This window comes from Cantharellus anzutake (genome assembly GCF_015039405.1).
Source record: "Cantharellus anzutake strain C23 chromosome Unknown EI90scaffold_170, whole genome shotgun sequence".
NCBI lineage: Eukaryota > Fungi > Basidiomycota > Agaricomycetes > Cantharellales > Hydnaceae > Cantharellus > Cantharellus anzutake.
The window spans coordinates 21,053-42,391 of NW_024067120.1; the positions used below are offsets into that span (position 1 = coordinate 21,053).

The 21,339-nt window shown below is 46.3% G+C and overlaps 2 protein-coding genes across 2 annotated transcripts; both read left to right on the forward strand.

Annotated features, from left to right (window-relative positions):
- Positions 1–11,192: 11,192 nt before the first annotated feature.
- On the forward strand, positions 11,193–11,892 carry EI90DRAFT_3022686 (uncharacterized protein; the record flags this gene model as incomplete). The annotated part of the gene is made up of 3 exons (XM_039057800.1): positions 11,193–11,249; positions 11,300–11,794; positions 11,854–11,892. 3 exons carry the CDS (start codon positions 11,193–11,195, stop codon positions 11,890–11,892), a joined length of 591 nt encoding a protein of 196 aa, XP_038908260.1.
- A 3,532-nt stretch (positions 11,893–15,424) lies between these two features.
- Positions 15,425–17,165, forward strand: EI90DRAFT_3022687 (uncharacterized protein; the record flags this gene model as incomplete). The annotated part of the gene is made up of 7 exons (XM_039057801.1): positions 15,425–15,497; positions 15,553–15,614; positions 15,764–15,947; positions 16,066–16,471; positions 16,764–16,790; positions 16,824–17,055; positions 17,103–17,165. 7 exons carry the CDS (start codon positions 15,425–15,427, stop codon positions 17,163–17,165), a joined length of 1,047 nt encoding a protein of 348 aa, XP_038908261.1.
- Between the last annotated feature and the right edge of the window lie 4,174 nt (positions 17,166–21,339).

Genomic DNA, 21,339 nt, shown 5'->3' on the forward strand with positions numbered 1-21,339 from the left:
ATGTGGCAAAATAGGGCAAATGAAAGATTGCCCAAAACATAATGCAATGAGCGATGAGAAACCAAGGCACATAGCTGCCATGGAGATCGTGAACGCATCAGAAGAAGAGTTGGAAGACTCATCAGACGAAAAACCAGAGAACAACTCTGGTAACTCCGGAGCATCAAGCTTCGAAGTAGAGGACCCATACGAAGGACCTCAATACTCACCCAACTCAGAGGGTGAGGATGTCAACGTTGGGACCATAAGGATGGGCCCAATGTCAGTCGTTGATCACGATGACATAAATTATAAAATCAAACTGGCCATAGTGCACCAGTTAGAAAACATGGCAGACGAGAAAGTCGCCAAAGCATTGGTGGAAGCACCAAGAAAAGACGCCTTGGGGAAATACACCAAAGTACCCAAGGAAAACAAGGAGAAAGGGAAGAAGGACCAAAAGTCCATCAAAACCCAGACCCCCTTGTTTGATGCAAAATTCCACATCTCAAAAGACATGGGAAAATACCCCACAAACAGACTGCTCTCAACAAAGAGAATGCTGACAGCCCATATAAAAATAGCAGGCCTAAAAGCCTACGCGCTATTTGACAGTGGAGCCGAAACGGACACTATATCGCTGGACTTTGTCTGCACGGTCCATATCCCAATTCTCCAATTGGAGAACCCAGTCATCCTTCAAATGGGGATGAAAGGAACAAGATCACAGATCCTGTTTGGAACAAATGTGGACGTTGAGATCAATGGCCATGTAGAAAAACACTACTTCGATGTGATTAACATCGATAGATACGACACCATATTTGGCACCCCCCGGTTAAACAAAAACCAGGTAAGTTTAGACTTCCGGTCCCACAAAGTGAGAATGGTGAACAAGGGCAACATAGATACCCTTGGAGTCAGTGAAGACCATGTGACGAGATCACATCGATGGAAAACTCGAGCAAGAGCTCGAGAACAACCAAAAAAGAAGCCCCCCTGACAGGGAGGCAGGATTAAAACACACCTCAGGGTAATCAAAAGAAAGTACCCGGAAGGTTGGCCCAATCCTAGTCCGGAAGGAGTAGAACTGCCAGACATACCACATCTGGAAGGTCTCTCCATGAACAACCCTGAGTTCGAAATACTCAGGGAGTGGTGGAGAGAGAAATTTGAAACTGTAATGGCACCAGCGCCATTAGAAATGCCTCCCTTGAGGGAGGTGAACCATTGAATCCCATTAAAGGATCCGAACAAGAAATTTCGGGAAAACACCCTGAGATGTCCTGCAGCACTGCAGGAAGCACTAGCGGCCAAAATAGATCGCTATGTAAAAGCAGGATGGTGGTATCCTGCAAACAGCGAGCAAGCATGCCTGCTACTGTGTATCTGCAAAGCAGATGGATCTTTGCGCACAGTAATAGACATGAGGAATCGTAACTCAAACACGATCCTCAACATCACACCAATGCCAGACATGTGACTGATCCAAGAATCAGTCGCCAGAGCAACATACTGATCTAAGATTGATATGTCGGACATGTATGAACAAATATGCATGGATCCAGATGACGTCCATAGGACGACATTCTCTACACCCCACAGGATGTACAACTCAAACATGATGCAGCAAGGAGACTGCAACGCTCCCTGTACTTTCCAGCATGCATTGACCTGGGAACTACGAGGAGAAGTAGGCAGACGCCTACACATCTGGTTCGACGATATATTCACCAGCACAACCTCAGTGGAGAATCACAATAAAGCATTATTGTGGTTGTTCACTCGCCTCAAGGGGGCGAAGTTCTACATAAGCCGGAAAAAATTCCAGCCATTTGCTCCAATCCTAGATGTTCTAGGAAGCCATGTGGATGAACAAGGCATCCATGCTCAAGCGGATAAAATGGAAAAAATCCACAACTGGCGAGAGCCAGTAGACCACACAGGAGTCCTAAGATTCCTGGGAATGGTAGAATACCTATCGATATTCATGCTGAACGTCAGTGGCTACACAGGGCCACTGCAAACAATCTGCTCAAACAAGCAGACATTCAGGTGGACACCACTCCACCAGAAATGTTTTGACGAGATCAAACGTCTCGCATGCAGGGCTCTGATCCTGAAGCCCATCCAGTGGAATCCACCGGAAAACCTCTCAGAAGAAGAGAGGAGCAAACTCCACATCTGGGTCATAACAGACACATGCCCAGCAGGCATGGGCGCACTAATTGGACAAGGCAAAAAGTGGCAGACTTGCTGCCTGGCTGCATTCATGTCCAAAAAGTTCACCAACACACAATGTAGGTACTTCGCCTACAAGCTCGAGGCACTGGGTGTCCTCGAGGCACTCATGAGATGGCAAGACGATCTCATGGGAGGCCATGAATTCACAGTAATCATGGACCACAAAGCTTTGGAATATTTCAAAGCAAAAAACCACAACTCAGGTAGACACCTGAGATGGCAAGCCTTCTTTGCAAGCTTTAATTGCAAAATAAAATATGTGGAAGGCCACAAGAACAAAGTGGCAGATACACTTTCACGGTACTATGACTCATCAACGGACAAGGATCTGCATTTTGATGACTACGTGTTGGTGGATATCCATCTGGATGAAAATGCAGAAGACATTATCCCTGACAGAATTGAGGAATATGAAGAACTGCTGCTAAGCAGTACCCTGAGTAAAAACTCAGAGAAAAAGAGACTTGCAGCAAGAGAAATACCCTAGAGGAAGCTCTAGGGGGGAGTGCCCAAAACCTGGAAGAAATCATAATTCCAGAAGAGAACCTTCGAAAACAATTCAAAGGAAAAGACCTCATTGAGGCAATAAAATCTGGATACTCACAAAGCCAGATCCACCAGGGAATCCTAGAGAACCTGGGGAATTGTCAGGGGACATAGCGTAAGCGGTTCTCTGTTACCCTATCAATATCGCGTAAGACTATATCACCACATGTAGCCGCATTGGCCCTCATATATTGTAAACCCTCACCTTCTCCTGATCCGACTCTGCCCCCTGATCCGAGTGTTCCTTCATCTCTATTCACTTCGTTTTCTATCGGATCATTGTTTAGTTCCCTTGATCCTATCTCTTCCGATTGATTGATGTCACTCGTGTATATAGCTCTATGTGCCACTGAGGGTTGGAACCTCAGCTTTGTCTACGACTAGGTTTTCGGGCGATATTCGACTCGGACTGACGAGCGATCCCTGACAGGAATTTCAAAAACTTCTCCATAAAAGACAGACTGATAACCCAACTTGGAGAAGGAGGAATGACCCAAATAGTAGTCCTGAAAGGGAACTACGAAAGTGAGTCCATTTGAGGAATAATCCTCGAAAACATCCATGAAACACTTGGACACTTAGGATCCAAGAAAACAGTGGAAACCCTCCATCGATACTTCTGGTGGAAGTCGATGAGGAAGGACACCCACAAGTTCTGCAGGTCTTGTGGAACTTGTCAAACAACAAAGAAAAGCACCAGGAAAAATCCCGGACTGCTTCACCCACTCCCGACCCTGGAAACACTGTGGTCGTCAATAGCCATGGACTTCACAGGTCCATTCCCAACAAGCTTGGGATATGATTACCTCTGGGTAATCATCTGCAGGTTGACATCCAATGTCCACCTAATTCCAATAAAAACAACAATGAACACATTAGAACTAGTGTTCGTATTCCTTTGCGAAGTTGTAAGACTTCACAGTCTTCGATCATATCAGATCGAGACTCGAAATTCATGTCAAAATTTTGGTGTGAACTACACCGAATACTCGGTGTGCAGTTGAAATTCACAACTGCATTCCACCCACAAGGTGACGGCCAAGCGGAAAGAATGATACAAAAAGTAGTACAGATACTACACGTGATGGTCAGACCAGATCAATGCGACTGGGCAGCGAAGCTGTCGATGGCAGAATTCGCAATCAATGCGAGCTTGAACACATCGACAGGATTTGCCCCATTCAAATTAATCTATGGCCACATGCTGATGTGCCTAACAGCACCACCCTTGGACTACCTGGGAGTAAACGACTTCACCCAAAAGGTGAAGGAAAACCTTATGGCAGCACATGACATGATAATACACATTTGCGCTGCTCAAACAATCCAGGTGAATAAGAAAAGATGCCCGGACCCACCTTTGAAAAAAGGCGAGCTTGCATACTTATCCACGGATAAGCTGAACCTACCCAAAGGGAGGGAAGGCAAACTAAAGCCCCTGTATATAGGGCCTTATGAAATTCTGGAAACATTTCCAGAGACGTTGTAGGCAGGATAACCTACTATACCCTACACCGCCAGTATTTTTGCGGTTTTACGTTCCTTAAGGATTCCCCATATGTGATGATCACCTACCAATGCCAATGGTGCATAAGAACATTTTATTTCATTTATTATGGGGTACAATTGTGCATAACGTGCTGGTACTGAATTGGTTCAGCCCAAAAACTATGCTTGGTGCTACTGGCCGCCAGAAGACGATCAAGGGCGCAGAAAATAGAGAAAAATCATAACTATGGATTCCCCGAATTTCGTCCAGATTGACCCAGCCATTGTGGAACAATGGTGGTGATGATTTCTCATCTTACCATGAGGTTCCGCATGATGTCGAAAGGCACATGAGGGTGGCGGTGTCGAAAGTCTTGTGCGGCAGAGCCAAGATCTGTACTTTGGGAGATTGTGAAACTGGTTTTCAGCCCAATATGGAAATCACAAGCCATACTGAAGCAAACAAACAACCAAAATGCACTCTGGAGTGCTCATAAAAACTCAGAAAAATCACAAAGGATGCATATGAAGATCCAATTGACATGGGGACTCTCGCAAACACTTTTCGGGACGTCTAACCCTGTGCATGGGCCAATTTTACGATTCTCATGCCCACCACTCGGTCAAATCTCAACCATTTGGGACAAATTTAGTATCGGGAGAAAGCTACGAACCCGGGGAATTGAATGGAGAGGTTGGGAAAGGATGCTATGGGTAGGAAGAGATGGATGAGTGTAGTGTGATGGTGGAAATTGGTGGAGAATGGCAATTATTAGCGGATATGGCCTGCTTATCACTCCTGTTTCTTTTTATTGAACTTCCACATCGGCCATTGGACTTATCGGCCATACTTAACGGTCCACATGGTGTCCGTAACAACAATTCTTCATTTTATATTTTTCCTTTCATTTGTTTTTCCACATTATTGCTGTTCCATGTGTTTAAAAGCTTGTACATGTAGGAATGGAAAAGCGACCTCCCTTTTTGACTACAAGAGACTGTAGCGCTGAGAGATCCAAGGAAAAGAGAGAAATTCTAAGCTTGACTCTTTGAGTATTATAAGGAAGTCCCTGACGATTGTCCAAGATGGACCAGGGGTATGTAATTCTTAGCGAGTTTTGTGATTGTTTTTGTTTTGTTAGCACCCGGACCAAACCTAGGATGAGCTCAGGATATCCCAGACTCCCTCCCCACGAATTTGCTCGCATTTAGGGGGTTAGATCTCTAGCCTGCTTGCAACACCGACCACCTGAAGGGAAGGGATGACAACGACAGCCTGACCCTCCTACAGCCAGAATGGTTTGAAGCCCATGCAACTGAGGCCGTCACAGTGGAGGGAGAAGAGGCAGCCATCCTGGAAAGAATACGCATGGCAAAAGACCATGATGAGAAGGTAGTGAAAGCACTGAAGGAGCTGGGAGATGGAACCCTCAGGACAGATGAATGGAGCAGAGATGGAGAGTTGGTCCTCTACCAGGGAAAGGTATATGTCCTGAAGGACCCGCAACTCCACCACAACCTGGTGTGGCTACACCACGATGCGTGGGCGATGGGACACCCAGGGCAATGGAAAACCCTGGAGCTCATCTCCCGTGACTACTGGTGGCCCCAGATGGCGGAGTATGTAGGCTGTTACATGACGGGGTGCGATGCCTGCAATCGAGTCAAGTCATTCCCCTCGCAGAAGGTGGGGAAGCTCATGCCAAACAAGATCCCCACCCACCACTGGTAGGTAATCTCTGTGGATATGATCGGAGAACTCCCCGAGTCAAAGGGCTACAATGCCATCCTAGTGGTGGTGGACCACCTCTCTAAGCACATCCACACAATCCCTACAGTCACGGCAGTAGACTTGGCTGGAATTGCCCGACTCTTCCTCGAACACGTCTGGAAGCATCACAGGCTCCCTGAGGAGATTCTCAGTGACAGAGGGAGTGCCTTTGTCTCTCAGTTCTCCAAAGAGCTAGCGGCCCTACTAGTGGTCAAGCTGACCCCTTCGGCACCTTACCACCTGCAGACGGATGGACGGATGGAGCAGGTAAACCAGGAGATAGAAGCCTACCTCTGAGTGTTTGTTAACCACTGCCAGGATGACTGGGTGGACTGGCTCCCGCTAGCAGAGTTCTCCCATAATAACTGCATCCATGCCTTGACCCGCCGCACCCCCTTCAAGCTTGACACCAGCCAACACCCCAGGATGGGGATGGAACCCCCTTGTGCATCAGAAGTCGAAGCCACAGACATGTTCACCTCGAGACTGATGAAAATGCAGGAAGAGGCGAAGGCAGCACTAGAGCACGCAGCAGAAGAGATGGCCTGCTACTATGACCGAAACCGAGAAGTAGTGCCCGAGTACAAAGAAGGCGATCAAGTCTGGCTCAGCACCCAAAACCACACCATGGACTGCCCTACCAAGAAGCTAGACCACAAATGGACCGGCCCCTTCAAAATCCTCAAGGTCATATCCCCCACCACCATCAAACTCCAGCTCACAGCGCGACAAAGGGGAGTCCACCCAGTGGTATCGGTAATGAACATCTGGCCCTACCACCCAGATGGGATCGCCGAACAACCCACCAACCCCTGCCCAGGCCCCGCCATCGTAGACGGAGGAGAAGAATACGAAGTCCAGAAGGCCCTCAACTCCCACTGGCACTGCAGGAAGCTCTGGTATCTGGTGAAGTTCACAGGCTGGCCAAACTCTGAAAATGAGTGGCTCCCTCGCAACAACCTGGCCAATGTGCGTGACAGGATCGAGGAGTTCCACAGAGCACACCCAGACACCCTGGGCAGAGAGTGAGAAAACCCCCTAGCCACTTCAAGGCAAAGCGGCTCAAAGAGGGGGTGATGTCAAGGCACACCGCTCCGCTCCACACTGCACCCTCCCATTGCTCCTCTTTCCCTTTCTTTCTTCCTTTCTTTCTTTATATGGACGACCTCTCCTCTTACCCATGTAGCACAGACGCATCTGATGCCGAGTACTCCATGTGGGTACTGCACCACTGGATACACCGTGCATCCTCATTTGTACTTCTCCCCTCTGACACTCGGGATCGCCCACAGAGCCATCCACAATAGCCCGGCTCCACCTGGGCTGACATGCCACCCCCCATGTGACCCACTCCTGCCTGTATATAAACTGAGCCAAAGCAGAACCGAAGAAGTAGCCTTCTTCTCATTACTGCTTCAGGCAAGTACCTTACTCTAGCTCAGTTTAGTTTAGTTTAGCCTTTCATCCTAATAACAATCATTACTGCTTCAGCCTAAGAAGCCAGACAGGGACATGAGCCCGAGTTCGCCATACATTCCCATCACTCCACTGCCACCCAGGCCGCTACCCCCACCTCTCCTGTACCGTCCCTGACAGGTTCTACTATGGCTTGTGGTCATGGTGGTGGTTGTTTGGGTGTAGTACCTGATTTATATGCTGAAGCCTGTCGATTATCTCATCTACATGAGATATTGCTCTTATCATCTCCTCATTTGAGGAGAAGTCCACTCTGGTCCTGTCATGAGCAATCATTTCCCTCTTCCATTCAAGGGGAATGTTGTTTAGAAACTTGGCAATGAATGATGCCTGGTACAGCAGTGTCACCATCTGGGATGCTGCTTTGGACAGTTCTAGATAGAACTGTTTTATTCCTATCTCCATTTTGTATTTCATGTTGCAGTATTTCTTTGTTGCATTTAGTGTGGCAGAGTGTCATATCCATCCACAGCCATCACCTTCCACCACCTCCACTCCTTCGTCACTAACCTCAGAGCCTCCAGTTTCTGCAATCCCCTCCAACTCCCCCAATGGTCACCACCCCCTCATTTCAATATATTACCTACACATCCCTAAGTATGGAACCCTGAAGGCCTCCAGACAGCTCTAACGTCTGCAAGCACACCCCCACCTCGCTGGGCAATTTAGTTGCCTGCCCTGCAAGTCTACCTTTGGGCCAATCACTCCATTCTGCTTCTGGGTTATAACCCACCAATCTGTTAAACCCCATAACCTGAGTCATTGGTAATACTCAGTTGGCTAACCTGTAACTCCATTAGCTTCACTCCACCCAGCCCCTGCCATTTATGGGCCTGCCTTCTAGACTCCCTCTGTAACTATATATACCTAACCTGTAGATACGTTACACCTTAGTGATAAAATCAACTAGAGTTTTCCCCCTCTTCTAGAGTTCCCTCTCAGTCCATAAATTAGGGCACCAACACGTTACTAGGCACAGTGCTCCTGGCATAAGTCACTGAGGCCAAAGCCCTCCATTCACAGGGACATCATTGTTTGTCCCAAACCTGGTCTCTGACACAGAGGCCTTGATGAATGTTCTCATTAACATATGGTGACCACACATGAATAAAAGAAATAGCAGGAAATGGCAGTAGTCTGACAGAAACCTATGGTGCATGAAGGAGATCAATGTCAGAGTTGGGCAGGATTTACTGTCAGAGTCAGGGATTGGAGGTACTGGCAGAGGTCTGTTGGAGCATGCATGCAGATGTGCAGGTGGAAATATGCAGCGCATCTGGAAGTGCTGTTCAGGGTTAGCAGGGTGGGATTGTGGCCTCAGTGACTCAAGGGGAGCATGTCCCCTGAGCTTGACATCTGGGGGAGATCCCTTATTTACAGAGTGGCACTTACAGCAAAACAACACAAACCTCAAACACTCAAACTCAACATCAGCTTCCTCCCCTCTCCTCCTCTCTTGCTCCTCTTGCACCTCTGCCTCCTCAGACACTCCTCCCCCCATACCAGTCTTGTTATAGGAATGGACGAGAATCTTATGGTCCATGGTTGCAAGCAGGTGGAACCAGGTATGCCTCCTTATTGTTTTCCTTTATTTCTCTACCCAAACCCCATGCCAAGCTTCCCCACTGGGTTTTGGTGCTGGCTGGGGGAATTGTTGAATTTCAAGGGACTTCCCTTGACCATTGTAACTTTTATATTAGATAGAAACTAGTCATATGACCTGTAAAGGCAAATGCCAAAACAGGTCCTTACCATTGAATAGACAACAGAAACCCATACTCTGTGACTGTAACTACCACTCCCTGTGCCACTGCTCTGAGATCCCATCTTGGTCCTGACCTTGGACTTTGACATCACCCTGGCTTGAGGCCATTGCATTGGTGACCTCATTTCATGTAAACACCATTGCCAATATTTGTCATATCCATCTATGGCCATCATCCTCCACTAACTCTGATCCTTCCAGATTACCTCTGCTCCTTCATCACTAACCTTGGAGCCTCTGTATTCCACAATCACCTCCAACTCCCTCAATGGTCACCACCCCCTCAATCCAATATATTACCTATGCCTCCCTAAGTACAGATTCCCAAAGGCCTCCAGACAGCTCTGATGTCTGCTAGCACACTCCTGCCCCCGCTGGGCAATTTACTTGCTTGCCCTGCAAGCCTACCTTCAGGCCTATCCCTCCTTTCCATTTCTGGGTTATAGCCCGCCATTCCGCTAACCCCATAACCTGACTCATCAGTAATATTCAGTCGGCTAACATGTAACTCCATTAGCTCCACTCCACTCAACCCCACCATTCACAGGCCCACCCTCTATGTAACTATATATACATAACTTGTAGATAGGTTACACCCTAGTGATAAAATTGACTAGAGTTATCCCCCTTTTAGTTCTCACTGCCAGTTAGTAAATTAGGGCACGGACGTGTAACTAGGGGTCTAAGTCGCTGAGGCTGAAGCCCTCCACCATGGGGACATCTCCCTCGTCCCACATCCAGTCTCTAACAATATTCCTTGGACTGTCAATCCTGCCTCCATAAGCTCCATTGCCTCCAAGCTTCATGGATCTACCTTGGCCCCTTTGCTGCTTTAATGTATACTTCACATTACTCCCTCACCCATATTTGGACTACTGCTTCCTTCTCTTTAGCCAGTTAGTCATCCACCCTACTTCCTCTCGTCCTCCTGCCCCTCCCTACCTCCTTTCAGATGCACCATAGAGTCTAATCCTTGACCCTTGGTGTAGTTCCCAACCCGAACTTCCCTTTGTCTCCATTCAGACACCTTTGTTCCATTTTGGACCCCCTTTGTTCTTTGTGCTCCCATCTCTCCTTTATATATAGATGATGTACATACTCATTTGTACCTCAGTCAGTAATCAACTTGATTGCTCCCTAGAGACTTAACCCTTGACAGCACAGCGCTCTGCTTGAGTCACTGAGGCCAAGGTCCCTCCTTGCTAAGTCTCCAATCCCATTCCGGAACTGTCCAAGACTGCCTGTTCTAACAATGACTTTCCATGAAGAAGAATAGTGTCATATCCATACATACCAGATCCTGACCTGACTCCCAGAACTCCACTAACTCCAGAGTCCCACTTCACTGTCAGAGATGGCTCAGAAGGGGTGGAGGTGATGGCATAGTGCCCAGCTGTCATATCCACAAATACCCAGTCCCAATTTGACTCCTGGAACCTTCTCCACCACCTCTGGAGTCTTACCCCTATCCCTGTCCACTCCGATCCCCACCTTTGGATCTGACCTCACCTTCCATTCCTCCCAACTCTACCCCACCAAATCTCTGCTAAGGTAAGATAGACGACGTTCATAAGTCGTCACTATCCGGAAGCAAATCATGGCACAACTCGCACCCCACCTCATCCCTGATACTGCACTTTTGAGGCAAATGTAGAACTGAGAAATTGTAGAAATGATACCACTTTATGACTTCTCGGTGTGCAAATTTAAATATTTATTGTTATTGTCAAATGAGGAGCAAAATACTTCTGAGCATCAGAATCAAGAATATCTTTCCACCCCGATGTGAATTCTGCAATTAAAAAAAATGAACGGACTTCAGGTTGGCCGCAATGGGCTGAGTATAATTAAATTGAGGAAACTGCCGAATCCAAAAAAGGAAACCACTTTGTTCATTCCCTTTTCCCTCCATACATCGTGTTCATGCCGGTACAGAGAAAGCGCCGTCGCGCAAATAACCTTGGAGAGTACTCCAAGAAGGTGATGTGCTATCTAGTCAAAAAATCCATTATTTCTGATTTTTTTTTCAGAGAAAACTGGCCAGTAATGCACCTGAACCCGCGCATCGATGCACTCCTGCTGTGATACACTTGTCCATTCCCACCGAAAACAACACCTTGGGTTGCAGTGACTCCGATGTTTGTGATTTCGACATTGAGCTGGAAAGTGACAGTGATCAGAGCGAGTTTGATGCCGATGATTTGGATGAAAACTCCGACAACACCTCTGAACGGCTATCAAAAATCCCGCTGTTTGAGCGCATGTGTCAGGCTCAAAAGGTCCTATCCCATCTAATACATGAGCGGGGTGTGATTGTGGGGAATAAGGTTCAGTATGCCGGAACAACAATCAACGGGACTCCTTCAGAGCGGACCCGACGCCGTCATGCTGCCAAACAACGCATTGTTATGCAGAAAGTGCAAGAGATGGCTAAGAAAACCAAAGCTGACCAAAAAAAACGCACCATACATGATTTCTTTCGCCCTCCCCACAAATCCAACTCCAGTACCCCAGACCCGATTGTTGTCAGCGACTCGGATGCCGACTCTGATGACTCTCTGCTGAGTATGCGTGAAATAACTAGCCAAGATCTCAATGGTTCCAATCACCCAACTCCAGATAACATCAATCCTGGAACAGATGATGCCTCAGAATCAACGCGCACCAGTACTCCCTATCCAGACACTCCCATCAACCCATCCGAAACACCCATCCCCATCACATCAGAGACTTACCCCAAAGATCCTTTGCCAACTCAGTATCACTCCCACTCATTCGTTGCCGCTCCATCCAGAGAGGCTGCAAAAGAATCTGCTGAAAGGCTCAGTGAAATTGTTCGACCCCGCCGGAATGGCCCTGGTCATAAAAAATCAAATTTTGATGACTTAACACGCATGAGACTTGAACAAATGCTCCAATTGCTGCGAGTGTATAGTTCTGACCATGCAGGTTTGGTGCTGGACATAGGCTGGATTTGTGCTTCAGAGTTTGTGGCAACCTCTTGGGACCGTGGGCCCTCATATGCAAAAAGGTTGCGTGAGTGGTGTCGCGCTTTCATGGTTGATTCCGACGACATTCCAATGAACCCCTATGGAAAATGGAAGGAATCAATACTTGTGACGGATGAGGATCTTAGGCACGAAATCGAGGCTCACCTCCGTAGCCTTGGTCCATACATCTCGGCATTGGACATTGTTCAATTTCTAAATACTCCAGAGATGTGTGAGCGCTTGAGCCGAAAGAAACCAATATCTGTCCGAACAGCACAACGATGGTTAAAAGTGATGGGGTACCACTGGCAGAGGGAAAAGAAGGGACAATATTCAGATGGTCATGAGCGAGAAGATGTCATCCGATATCGGCAGCATGTGTTTCTTCCTGCAATGGCTGAATATGGGATGACAATGAGGAAATGGGATGAAAAGGGGGAAGAGGTGATTGATTCAACTGAGGGTCCACGCACTGTTGTCTGGTTTCATGATGAATCCATCTTCTACGCTCATGATCGTCGGAAGGTCCGTTGGGTTCATAACTCCAAAACAGCAAAACCCTATGCTAAGGGTGAAGGTGCTTCTGTTATGGTGGCTGATTTCGTCTCAGCTGATTATGGGTGGCTGAAAGGTGGTGATTGGACAGCTCGGGTCACACTCAGGCCAGGCAGTAACCGGGATGGATATTTCACGAACGATGATGTGATCAAACAGGTGACAACAGCAATGGAGATCTTGAAGGAGCATTATCCCCATGACAATCATGTCTTGGTCTTTGACAATGCACGCACACATTCCAAACGTGCTGATGATGCTTTGTCAGCACTCAAAATGCCAAAGGGTCCCAAGGAATGGGGAATAACCGTGAATGCACGCAATTCAAGTGGCGCAATCATATACAGGCCCAATGGGAAACCTCAAACCACGATTAAACACATGGCAGACACAACTTGGAATGGTCAAATTCAACATATTTATTACCCTGATGATCACCCCAAATATCCTGGATATTTCAAAGGGATGGCAAAGATCTTAGAAGAGCGGGGCTATGAGGTTGCTGGGCTTCGTGCTCAGTGTGACAAGTTCAAATGTCGTGGTACAGCAGCACAATGCTGCTGCCGCAATATCCTTTTCCACTCTAACGACTTCATGAATGTCAAATCCCTGCTTCAGACACACTGTGAAGCTGCTGGGTTTGGCATTCTATTCCTCCCAAAATTCCACTGCGAACTGAACTTTATTGAACAAGTATGGGGCTATTCAAAGAGGACCTATCGTGAATCTCCACCATCATCGAAGGTTGAAGATGTGGAAATTAATCTGCAGAAAGCATTGGAATCTGTGACGATAACTTCAATGCGAAAGTAAGGATTCCTTCTTCAATTAAATCCCAAATATTTATGATAACACAAATCCACAGGTTTGCAAATCGTTCATTACGGTACATGGAGAGCTATTGCTATGGCCTGAATGGGTGTGAGGCCCAATGGGCAGTCAAAAAATACAAAGGGCATCGCGGACTCCCACCTGAGGCAGTGCAGGAGGTTATTCGGGAATTTGCAGCTAGAAATATTGAAAAGAATATATAAATAGTATATATAAGACAATCAGACAATACAATAACTTCAATTATACACATGAATTTCTGGGCCTAGAAACATTGGCCGCTCGTGACCTGTACTGCCACATCCGGCAATTGCCATCATAGTGACGACTTATCAACGTCGTCTATCTTAAGATAGATGACATTCAAACCTGGGTACTATCCGGAATTATCTGGGTGTGGCAGTGCAGGGTCACAAGTGGCAAATATTTCTAAGGTCACTACAACAAAGGCTGGATTGATGGAAAATTCTCTATGGATGGCATGGATTAGGTTGTTACTTATACATGTCCTTTGGCTGAAAGAAATGTACTGGGCCTTCTGGGAGTGAATCAAAGAATTTTGTTTTATCTCTGACTCTATTTCCAAGTGGCTCCATTGTTAACACCACTTATGTCCATGGCCAGAAGGCCTGGGACCGAAGGTATAGTTTCCTTTATGGGCTTGGCAATCCCCATAATTCAGTTTCATGCTGTCTGTGCTGGCAAAAACTTGAAACTGGTTTTTTTTGCAGTATTCTGGTTAGGAATTGAAAGAAATGCTGATTCCAGCACTATAAAGTATTTTGGGATTTATTTCACAATGCTGATGAATATTAAAATTTGGACACTGAGAAGTTGTAAAAGAAATTTCCATTTCCAAAAGGTACCATAAAACAGGGAAATTACCATACATGGTAATTTCTATAAAGGGAAATTTCTATACAGGGAAATTACCATTTATAGAAATTTCCCTTTATAGAAATTTAATGGGCTACATATTGGGTTTGCTTGAGGGAGGCCAACAGCCTCCATAAAGCCTGGACAGATCACATGGCCTTGATTGATGGTCCTGAGTGCATACCCTCCTGTCAGAAAAGAACATCATATCCAATCTTCCATTGCTTCCAACCCCTGGCTGAGTGAGTGAAGGCTGTACCCCTGATGAAGAAGAGGTTCCCAAGGCAAGAGGGGAACAAGCATCCAAGATCAGCAGCCCCTCTTCATATCCCCCCATAACTGCTACAGCATTGAACCTAGACCAGCAAGAATTGGCATCTTTGTAGTAATCCTCATCTAAGTTGAAAATTTAAGAGGGTGCAGTTAGTGGAAATAGCCTATAGCCTGGGTCTTTTATAGGGCAGGTAGATATACCCAATTCCTGGGCATTGCTGAGAAATCAATTCAAAAGCAACTACTCTTATAGTGGCTGTGCAGGGAATAGAGAAGGTTACCTCTTCTCAACTTAAAGCCCACATAGGTAAGTTATAACAGAATCCAGCTTAATGCCTAATACTGACATAGTCTGGGAGTCTGTGAGTGTTGAACATTCCCTCAGGCACCTACTAGGATACAGGTGGGACCCTGAAAATCCCAAATAACTCCTCCCCTGTCTCAGTCTGAAGCCAACACCACCTACTACTAGATGTTTGCTACTCTACTTCATCAGATATTGCTGATGTACATGTATTGGAGCAATACATTCTTGGCCATAAATGCAGTGCTGCTCAACCACTCTGTTGCACCTACAATCCCACTGCCCATAATTTATCTCAAAGTGCACTCAAGGATTATCTGGAACACATGGGTGCAGAGTGTGAGAGCATGTCTGGATTTTTCAGAAACTCATTACCATTGAACATGCTACAGAAGTGGGGTAATGTGTCTGTCATATCAACATGCCACTCTTGGTAACTTCCTTCAACCTGTAGCTGCAATCCCCATGGAGGTTCTACAAAGAATATTTCTATATGCCATAAAAAGGACTCTGATGGTATGTAATCTCCTATCACCCCTCTCTGCTAATATGCCATTCAAGAGAATAGCCTGCATTTTCTTCTCCAATTGCCCTCAGTCAAGTCAGCTCCACTTGGAGGCATGCAGCTCAATCATGTCCTCAAATATGAACTGGATGGCCATTAGTCCTATGCACCACACATCCATTATTCCAAGGGCCTTCCTTTAGAAGTCCATGAGGGAACACACCATCCCATGCACAGAGGGATAGTTGGGCTTGAGAGCCCTGATGTCCAGAGCAGGATAACAGCTCTGTCATTAGTCCTGGAGAGGCTTCATGGGGTGGTAGGTGATTTCTGGGAAGATAAGGGTGTGTTACATGGGTCCATTGAATGATTGACTCTCTGGGTGCCTTTCTCTGCTGAGCATGACTATGCTTATCAGGAAGTTCTGTCCCATCTTCCATCACTCCATCACTTCACTATCAGTGGTGGTTTCATTCCACTTTCAACCACTCAATCAGCAAACCTCTCTACCCTGGCTCTTGTCAATCTCTTTGTTGGAAGACAAGAGTTTACTAGATTGCTGGATGTCTGTAAAATTGACCCTGGATAGGGTGACCATCTTTGGGAATGACAACCTAACCACTCACCAGGGGTTAATCCCATCTCTCCACACTCTTTCTGTTCACTATCCCAACCCTACCACTGCATTTCTATTTGCAGGCTACAGGGCAGCTCATGTCCAACACTCTACCTTGAGTTTTCCCCCCACTTGGGATGACTTTGCCTGGAAGTCACACAATCTCAATCCTGCTGATTATGATGTGAACCCACTTGTGCTCCTGGATGCTGGAGGCTCAATGGACATTCCCAACAGCAATTTGAGTGCAGAGTATTCATGCATTGTATTAATGCTGCTGTCCTGTGATTTGTTTGGGGGTTGCTGATTTTTCTTGCCAGTCCAAAATCACAAAGCATTGCTCTCAGGTCTGGATCAAGAAGAATATTTGTCTGGTTTATGGCATTATTGTCCAAAGACTAGGAGCATAGAGACATACAGGTTTTATATCACCATGTGTTATACCTTGCACATGAAGGTATTCTATTCCTTCAGCAGTGTTGCAAAGCTTCAGGTTGAAAGGACTAATCACTACCCATGTTCATGTGCTTACCATTTTTTTCAGTTCCGCATTGGGATGTGATTTGATGAAGTGTGTGATGCAATGATTGACTGCTCATCCTAGCAAAGTACAACTTGATATGGACTATAGGGAGGTGCCACAACACAACAACAAGGCTATGGGACCTGCTAAAAGCCAAACACACCTGAAGGAACTTGTTCTTCTGGACCCTCATCAGGACTCTGATAGGGACAGTAGGAAGCTCCTGTTGCAAAATGAGCAGGGTGCAGCTATTGAGGATCATCATGGGAGGCTATTGGCCATACATCTCTCCAATGTTTTTGAAACCATTCATGTACATTCTCACTAAGCCACACTACTCATCTAATTCTTTTGATAAAGGATGACATTGTGGATGCTGGTCATGAACTTAGCCACAATTACAAATTCAGCAAGACCTCATGAAAGGGTTTCAATGATCCAACCTCAGGTCTCTTCAAGAGCAGCCAAGTTTATTATGGGTACTAGCATTGCACTGGTCATGTAGTCAGTGTTTTTTAATTAATTAATTAATTAATTAATTTGTTTTTAACTTGAATACATTTCATAGCAAGCCCCTCCCACCATCACTTTGGGGAAGAAGTGTTAGATGCATGTCTGGATGTGGAAAAGGAGACTCAATATTACAAGGATGGGGAGAAATTATCCCCTCTCGACCCATTCTTATAGCCAACAGATTGTCATAAGATCTTGTTTGTACATTAATGGAATGTGTAATCAATGGGTGGTCCCAGTTGGGTATGAGAATGGATGATTGAACCCTCATTGATCATGGTCCATGATTGAGTGAGCTATTAAGGGTTCGATGACTTGTGGTCAGAGATAGCAGGGTTAATAGGTTAGCCACAGGTACTTGGCACTCCTTAGTGGAGCATACCATGTGCACAGATGCAACATGAGGGGTTTCCATATCATTGCTAATGGTTACTTGGGATTCATAGTATGAATGTACTGGTAGCAGGTCTTTGTTATGCATATCAGGGAAGGAATGTCGAACAGGGCTTTTGGTGACTTGGAATTCTCAAAGGGAATGTACCGATTGCAGAGGGGTGTGATGACTAACATGGGAGAGACTAGATGGTTGATGGGCAGCTACTCGGCACTTGTGCAATGAGTGTGCTGGCATCATGGGAATGGAGTCTTCATGGTCGTTATGGACCTGAGTAACTATGACGATGTAGGCAGGCACAGCCAGTACCATGCAAACAAGCCGATTATCGTGATTCTACCACCCACATCAAGCACCCCACTTCTGAAACACATCTACCACTGTTCCAGATGCCCCTTCCATGTTTCCCATATTTTTTCCGATTTTTTCAAGCCATTCCTGACCATGGACAACCTTCAGTTTCCAAATTGGGTAACTGTCACCTGCATATTCCATCACTTCCTCCATATCTCCATCAATTCTCCACTGATCTGGACGAATTTGGTACCGTTGGAAAGCCCTTGTTAACACGAGTCAAACGATGTTACGAGTGACGAATTTGGTTCAGCGGTTGGGGCGATCGCCATGTTTCTGTATTTCCTTAACAATGTTAATATTTCTTTGATATTACTTTTTTCTTACTTGTTCCTTGTGGATCTGTTGCCATCCTAAACCCGTTGGATTATTTGGATTTCCACGTATTTCTTTCATATTTATAGTTACCCTCTTTCCTGTATTTACAAAGAGGACTCCCCCAACAGAGAGAGGTGCTCCCCAACAAGAACATGAAGTTTTAGCAGACATTACCGGTGCCCAGAGCAGTGAATACGAAGCCAAAGAGGCTCAAGATATAGTGCAGGGACAGAGTTCCCTTTAGTTTGATTATCAGTGAGATTTACGAGTTTATCATTTTTATCACATCGCACCCAGACCATTTCTCCTCCCCCCTCATCATCACCTGAACCTCCCCTGAGCATTCCCAACTCTGTGGCCCCCTCTCTTTCTCGTTAGGGTGGTAGATCCCTTGCCCCCTTACAACGACATCCATTAGAGGGAGAACTAGGTGGTGGCATCCTGTAGGGTGCAGGTTCCAGTGAATGATACACAGGTTGTGAGGCTTCGACTTGCAACCTTGAGTTCTCCTGGCAAGAGCTACCAGAAGACTTGGCATAGTCAGACATATTGGACATGTTGAGATTTGTACACACAGAAGGGAGGTTGTTACAAGGACAGCACACAAGGAGGTTTGTAGTAGTTTGTAGTAGTTAGTGGGAACCACCTCTGGTGGTTTCTGCACATGATGCATGACTACCTACAAAGTAAAATGGTCATGGGAAATCCCACAGATGGAGATGTGAATGGGATTCTGGAGCAGAGGTCCAGAGTCAGGAGCATAGATGTCACATACTTGTCTGGAAGGTGTTGAGGTTGGGGTTGGACATGGAATGGTCTGGAGTTGGACTGAAGGTGGTGTTGGAGCTGGAGGTGAGATAGCCACTTGGGAGTTGGCAAGGGAGAGGGTGATGAAAGGGAAGTGGGGCTCTGGAGTTGGTTTCAGAATTCCAGGAGCCCTGAGCAGAGGTTGGGATTGTACAGATATGACAAAAATTCAAAAATTTTCACTTTATCTTTCATCTCATTTCTTGCTCAAAATTCAACCAATTTTGATGATTCTATGTGAATTGGAAAGCACTGAAGTGTGGTAATGTAACCATGCATGTTATGTAGGGTATAAATCAGTTTGTGTTCCAAATGAAGTGAATTAAAAATACAGCCCAATAAAGCAAACAAAAAGCTGATGTGTATCCTTCAGATATCATCCATACATCCATACCAAGCCTTTGACACCAAATTTCCAATGGTCAAAAAGCCATGGTTATTTGGCTCACCAAGCATGGTGGGAGACTTTTTTAACACTGAAACATACATTGCTTACATTGCCCCACTTTGGCACTTTCCAATGCACATTGAATTATCAAAAAAAGTGATTTTAATTTTAATTTTTCCAATTATTCCTAATTTCCTGAAATATCTCTCCCTAACTTATCCCAAATTTTCCAATTTTTTGAACATTCTCCTTTAGAAAGTCCCCCATTTTCTGAATTTTCCTTAATTTTCCCTGACCTTTTTTTCAAATTTTTAGAAACCCCCTAGTTCCCCTTCATTTTCCCCTCATTTCCCCTTCATTCCCCCCCCCTCTGGATACAACCATCACATCACTAGAATCATCAGAGGGGTAGGTATGGTAAAATTGGTCAAGTGCAGCATCCCCTTCCACTATGGCTGTCATATCCATCCCTGGCCAACAACTTCCGGTACCTCCGATCCCTCCGGTCTACCTCCGCTCCTTCTCCACTAACCTCAGAGCTTCCGTATTCTGCAATCCCCCCAGTACCCCTCGATGGTCACCACCCCCTCCTTTCAATTTATTACCTATGCCTCCCTAAGTACGGAGCCCCAAAGACTTCCAGACAGCTCCGACATCCGCTAGCGCACTCCCACCTCCGTTGGGCAATACACTCACCTGCCCTGCAGAGCCCACCTTTGGGCCTATCCCTCCTTTCCGTTAACCCCACAACCTGACTCGTCGGTAATATTCAGTCAGCTAATGTTTAACCCCATTAGCTCCGCTCTGTTCAACTCTGCCATTTGTGGACCCGTCTTCGCTGTAACCATATATATATCCAACTTGTACATAGGTTACACTTCAGTAATAAAATCAACTAGAGTTTACCCCCTTTCAGTTCTGGTTGCCAGTTAGTAAGTTAGGGCACGGACATGTTACTTGGCACAGCGCTCTTGGCATAAGTCGCTGAGGCTGAAGCCCTCCACCACGGAGACTTTCCTTCATCTCAACCTGGTCTCTGACAATGGCCTGACCTGCATTTAGTTTGATGCTACACTGATGGATGCAATGACACTTACTTCATGTTCTGATGTGAATGAAGTGACAGCCTCACTGCTTAGTTGAGCAGGACCATTGTGGCTCCAGATGTCTATGTCTGATGGAAGACTTGTCAGGATGCATTTGAGGAAGGTGGGCAATATCCCTGTGATGTTTATGCCATCATGAAGAAGGGTGGGTTGGGAGAGGGTGAGCAGTCTGATGTGGTCATGAGGGATCAACCCCACACACCCTGTCTCCTTTCAGCTTACCCTTGCTCCTTTTGACTCTGTCAGAGACCAGATTTTAAGACGAAGGAATGTCTCCGTAACGGAGGGCTTTGGCCTCAGCGACTTCTGCCAGGAGCGCTGTGCCTAGTGACACGTCCGTGCCCTAACTTACTGACTGGCACTTAGAACCTAGTGGGGGTAACTCTAGTTGATTTATTTGCTGGGGCGTAACCTATGTACAAGTAGTGTATATATATGGTTACAGCGGAGGCGGTTCCGCAATTGGCGGAGCCGGACGGAGCGGAGCTAACGGGGTTAAGACATTAGCCGACTGAATATTACCGACGAGTCGGGTCGCGGGGTTAGCGGAAAGGCAGGCGTTAACCCAGAAACGGAAAGGAGGGATAAGCCCGAAGGTGGACTCTGCAGGGCAGGCGAGTGTATTGCCCAGCGGAGGCGGGAGTGCGCTAGCGGACATCGGAGCTGTCCGGAAGTCTTCGGGGCTCCGTACTTAGGGAGGCGTAGGTAATAAATTGA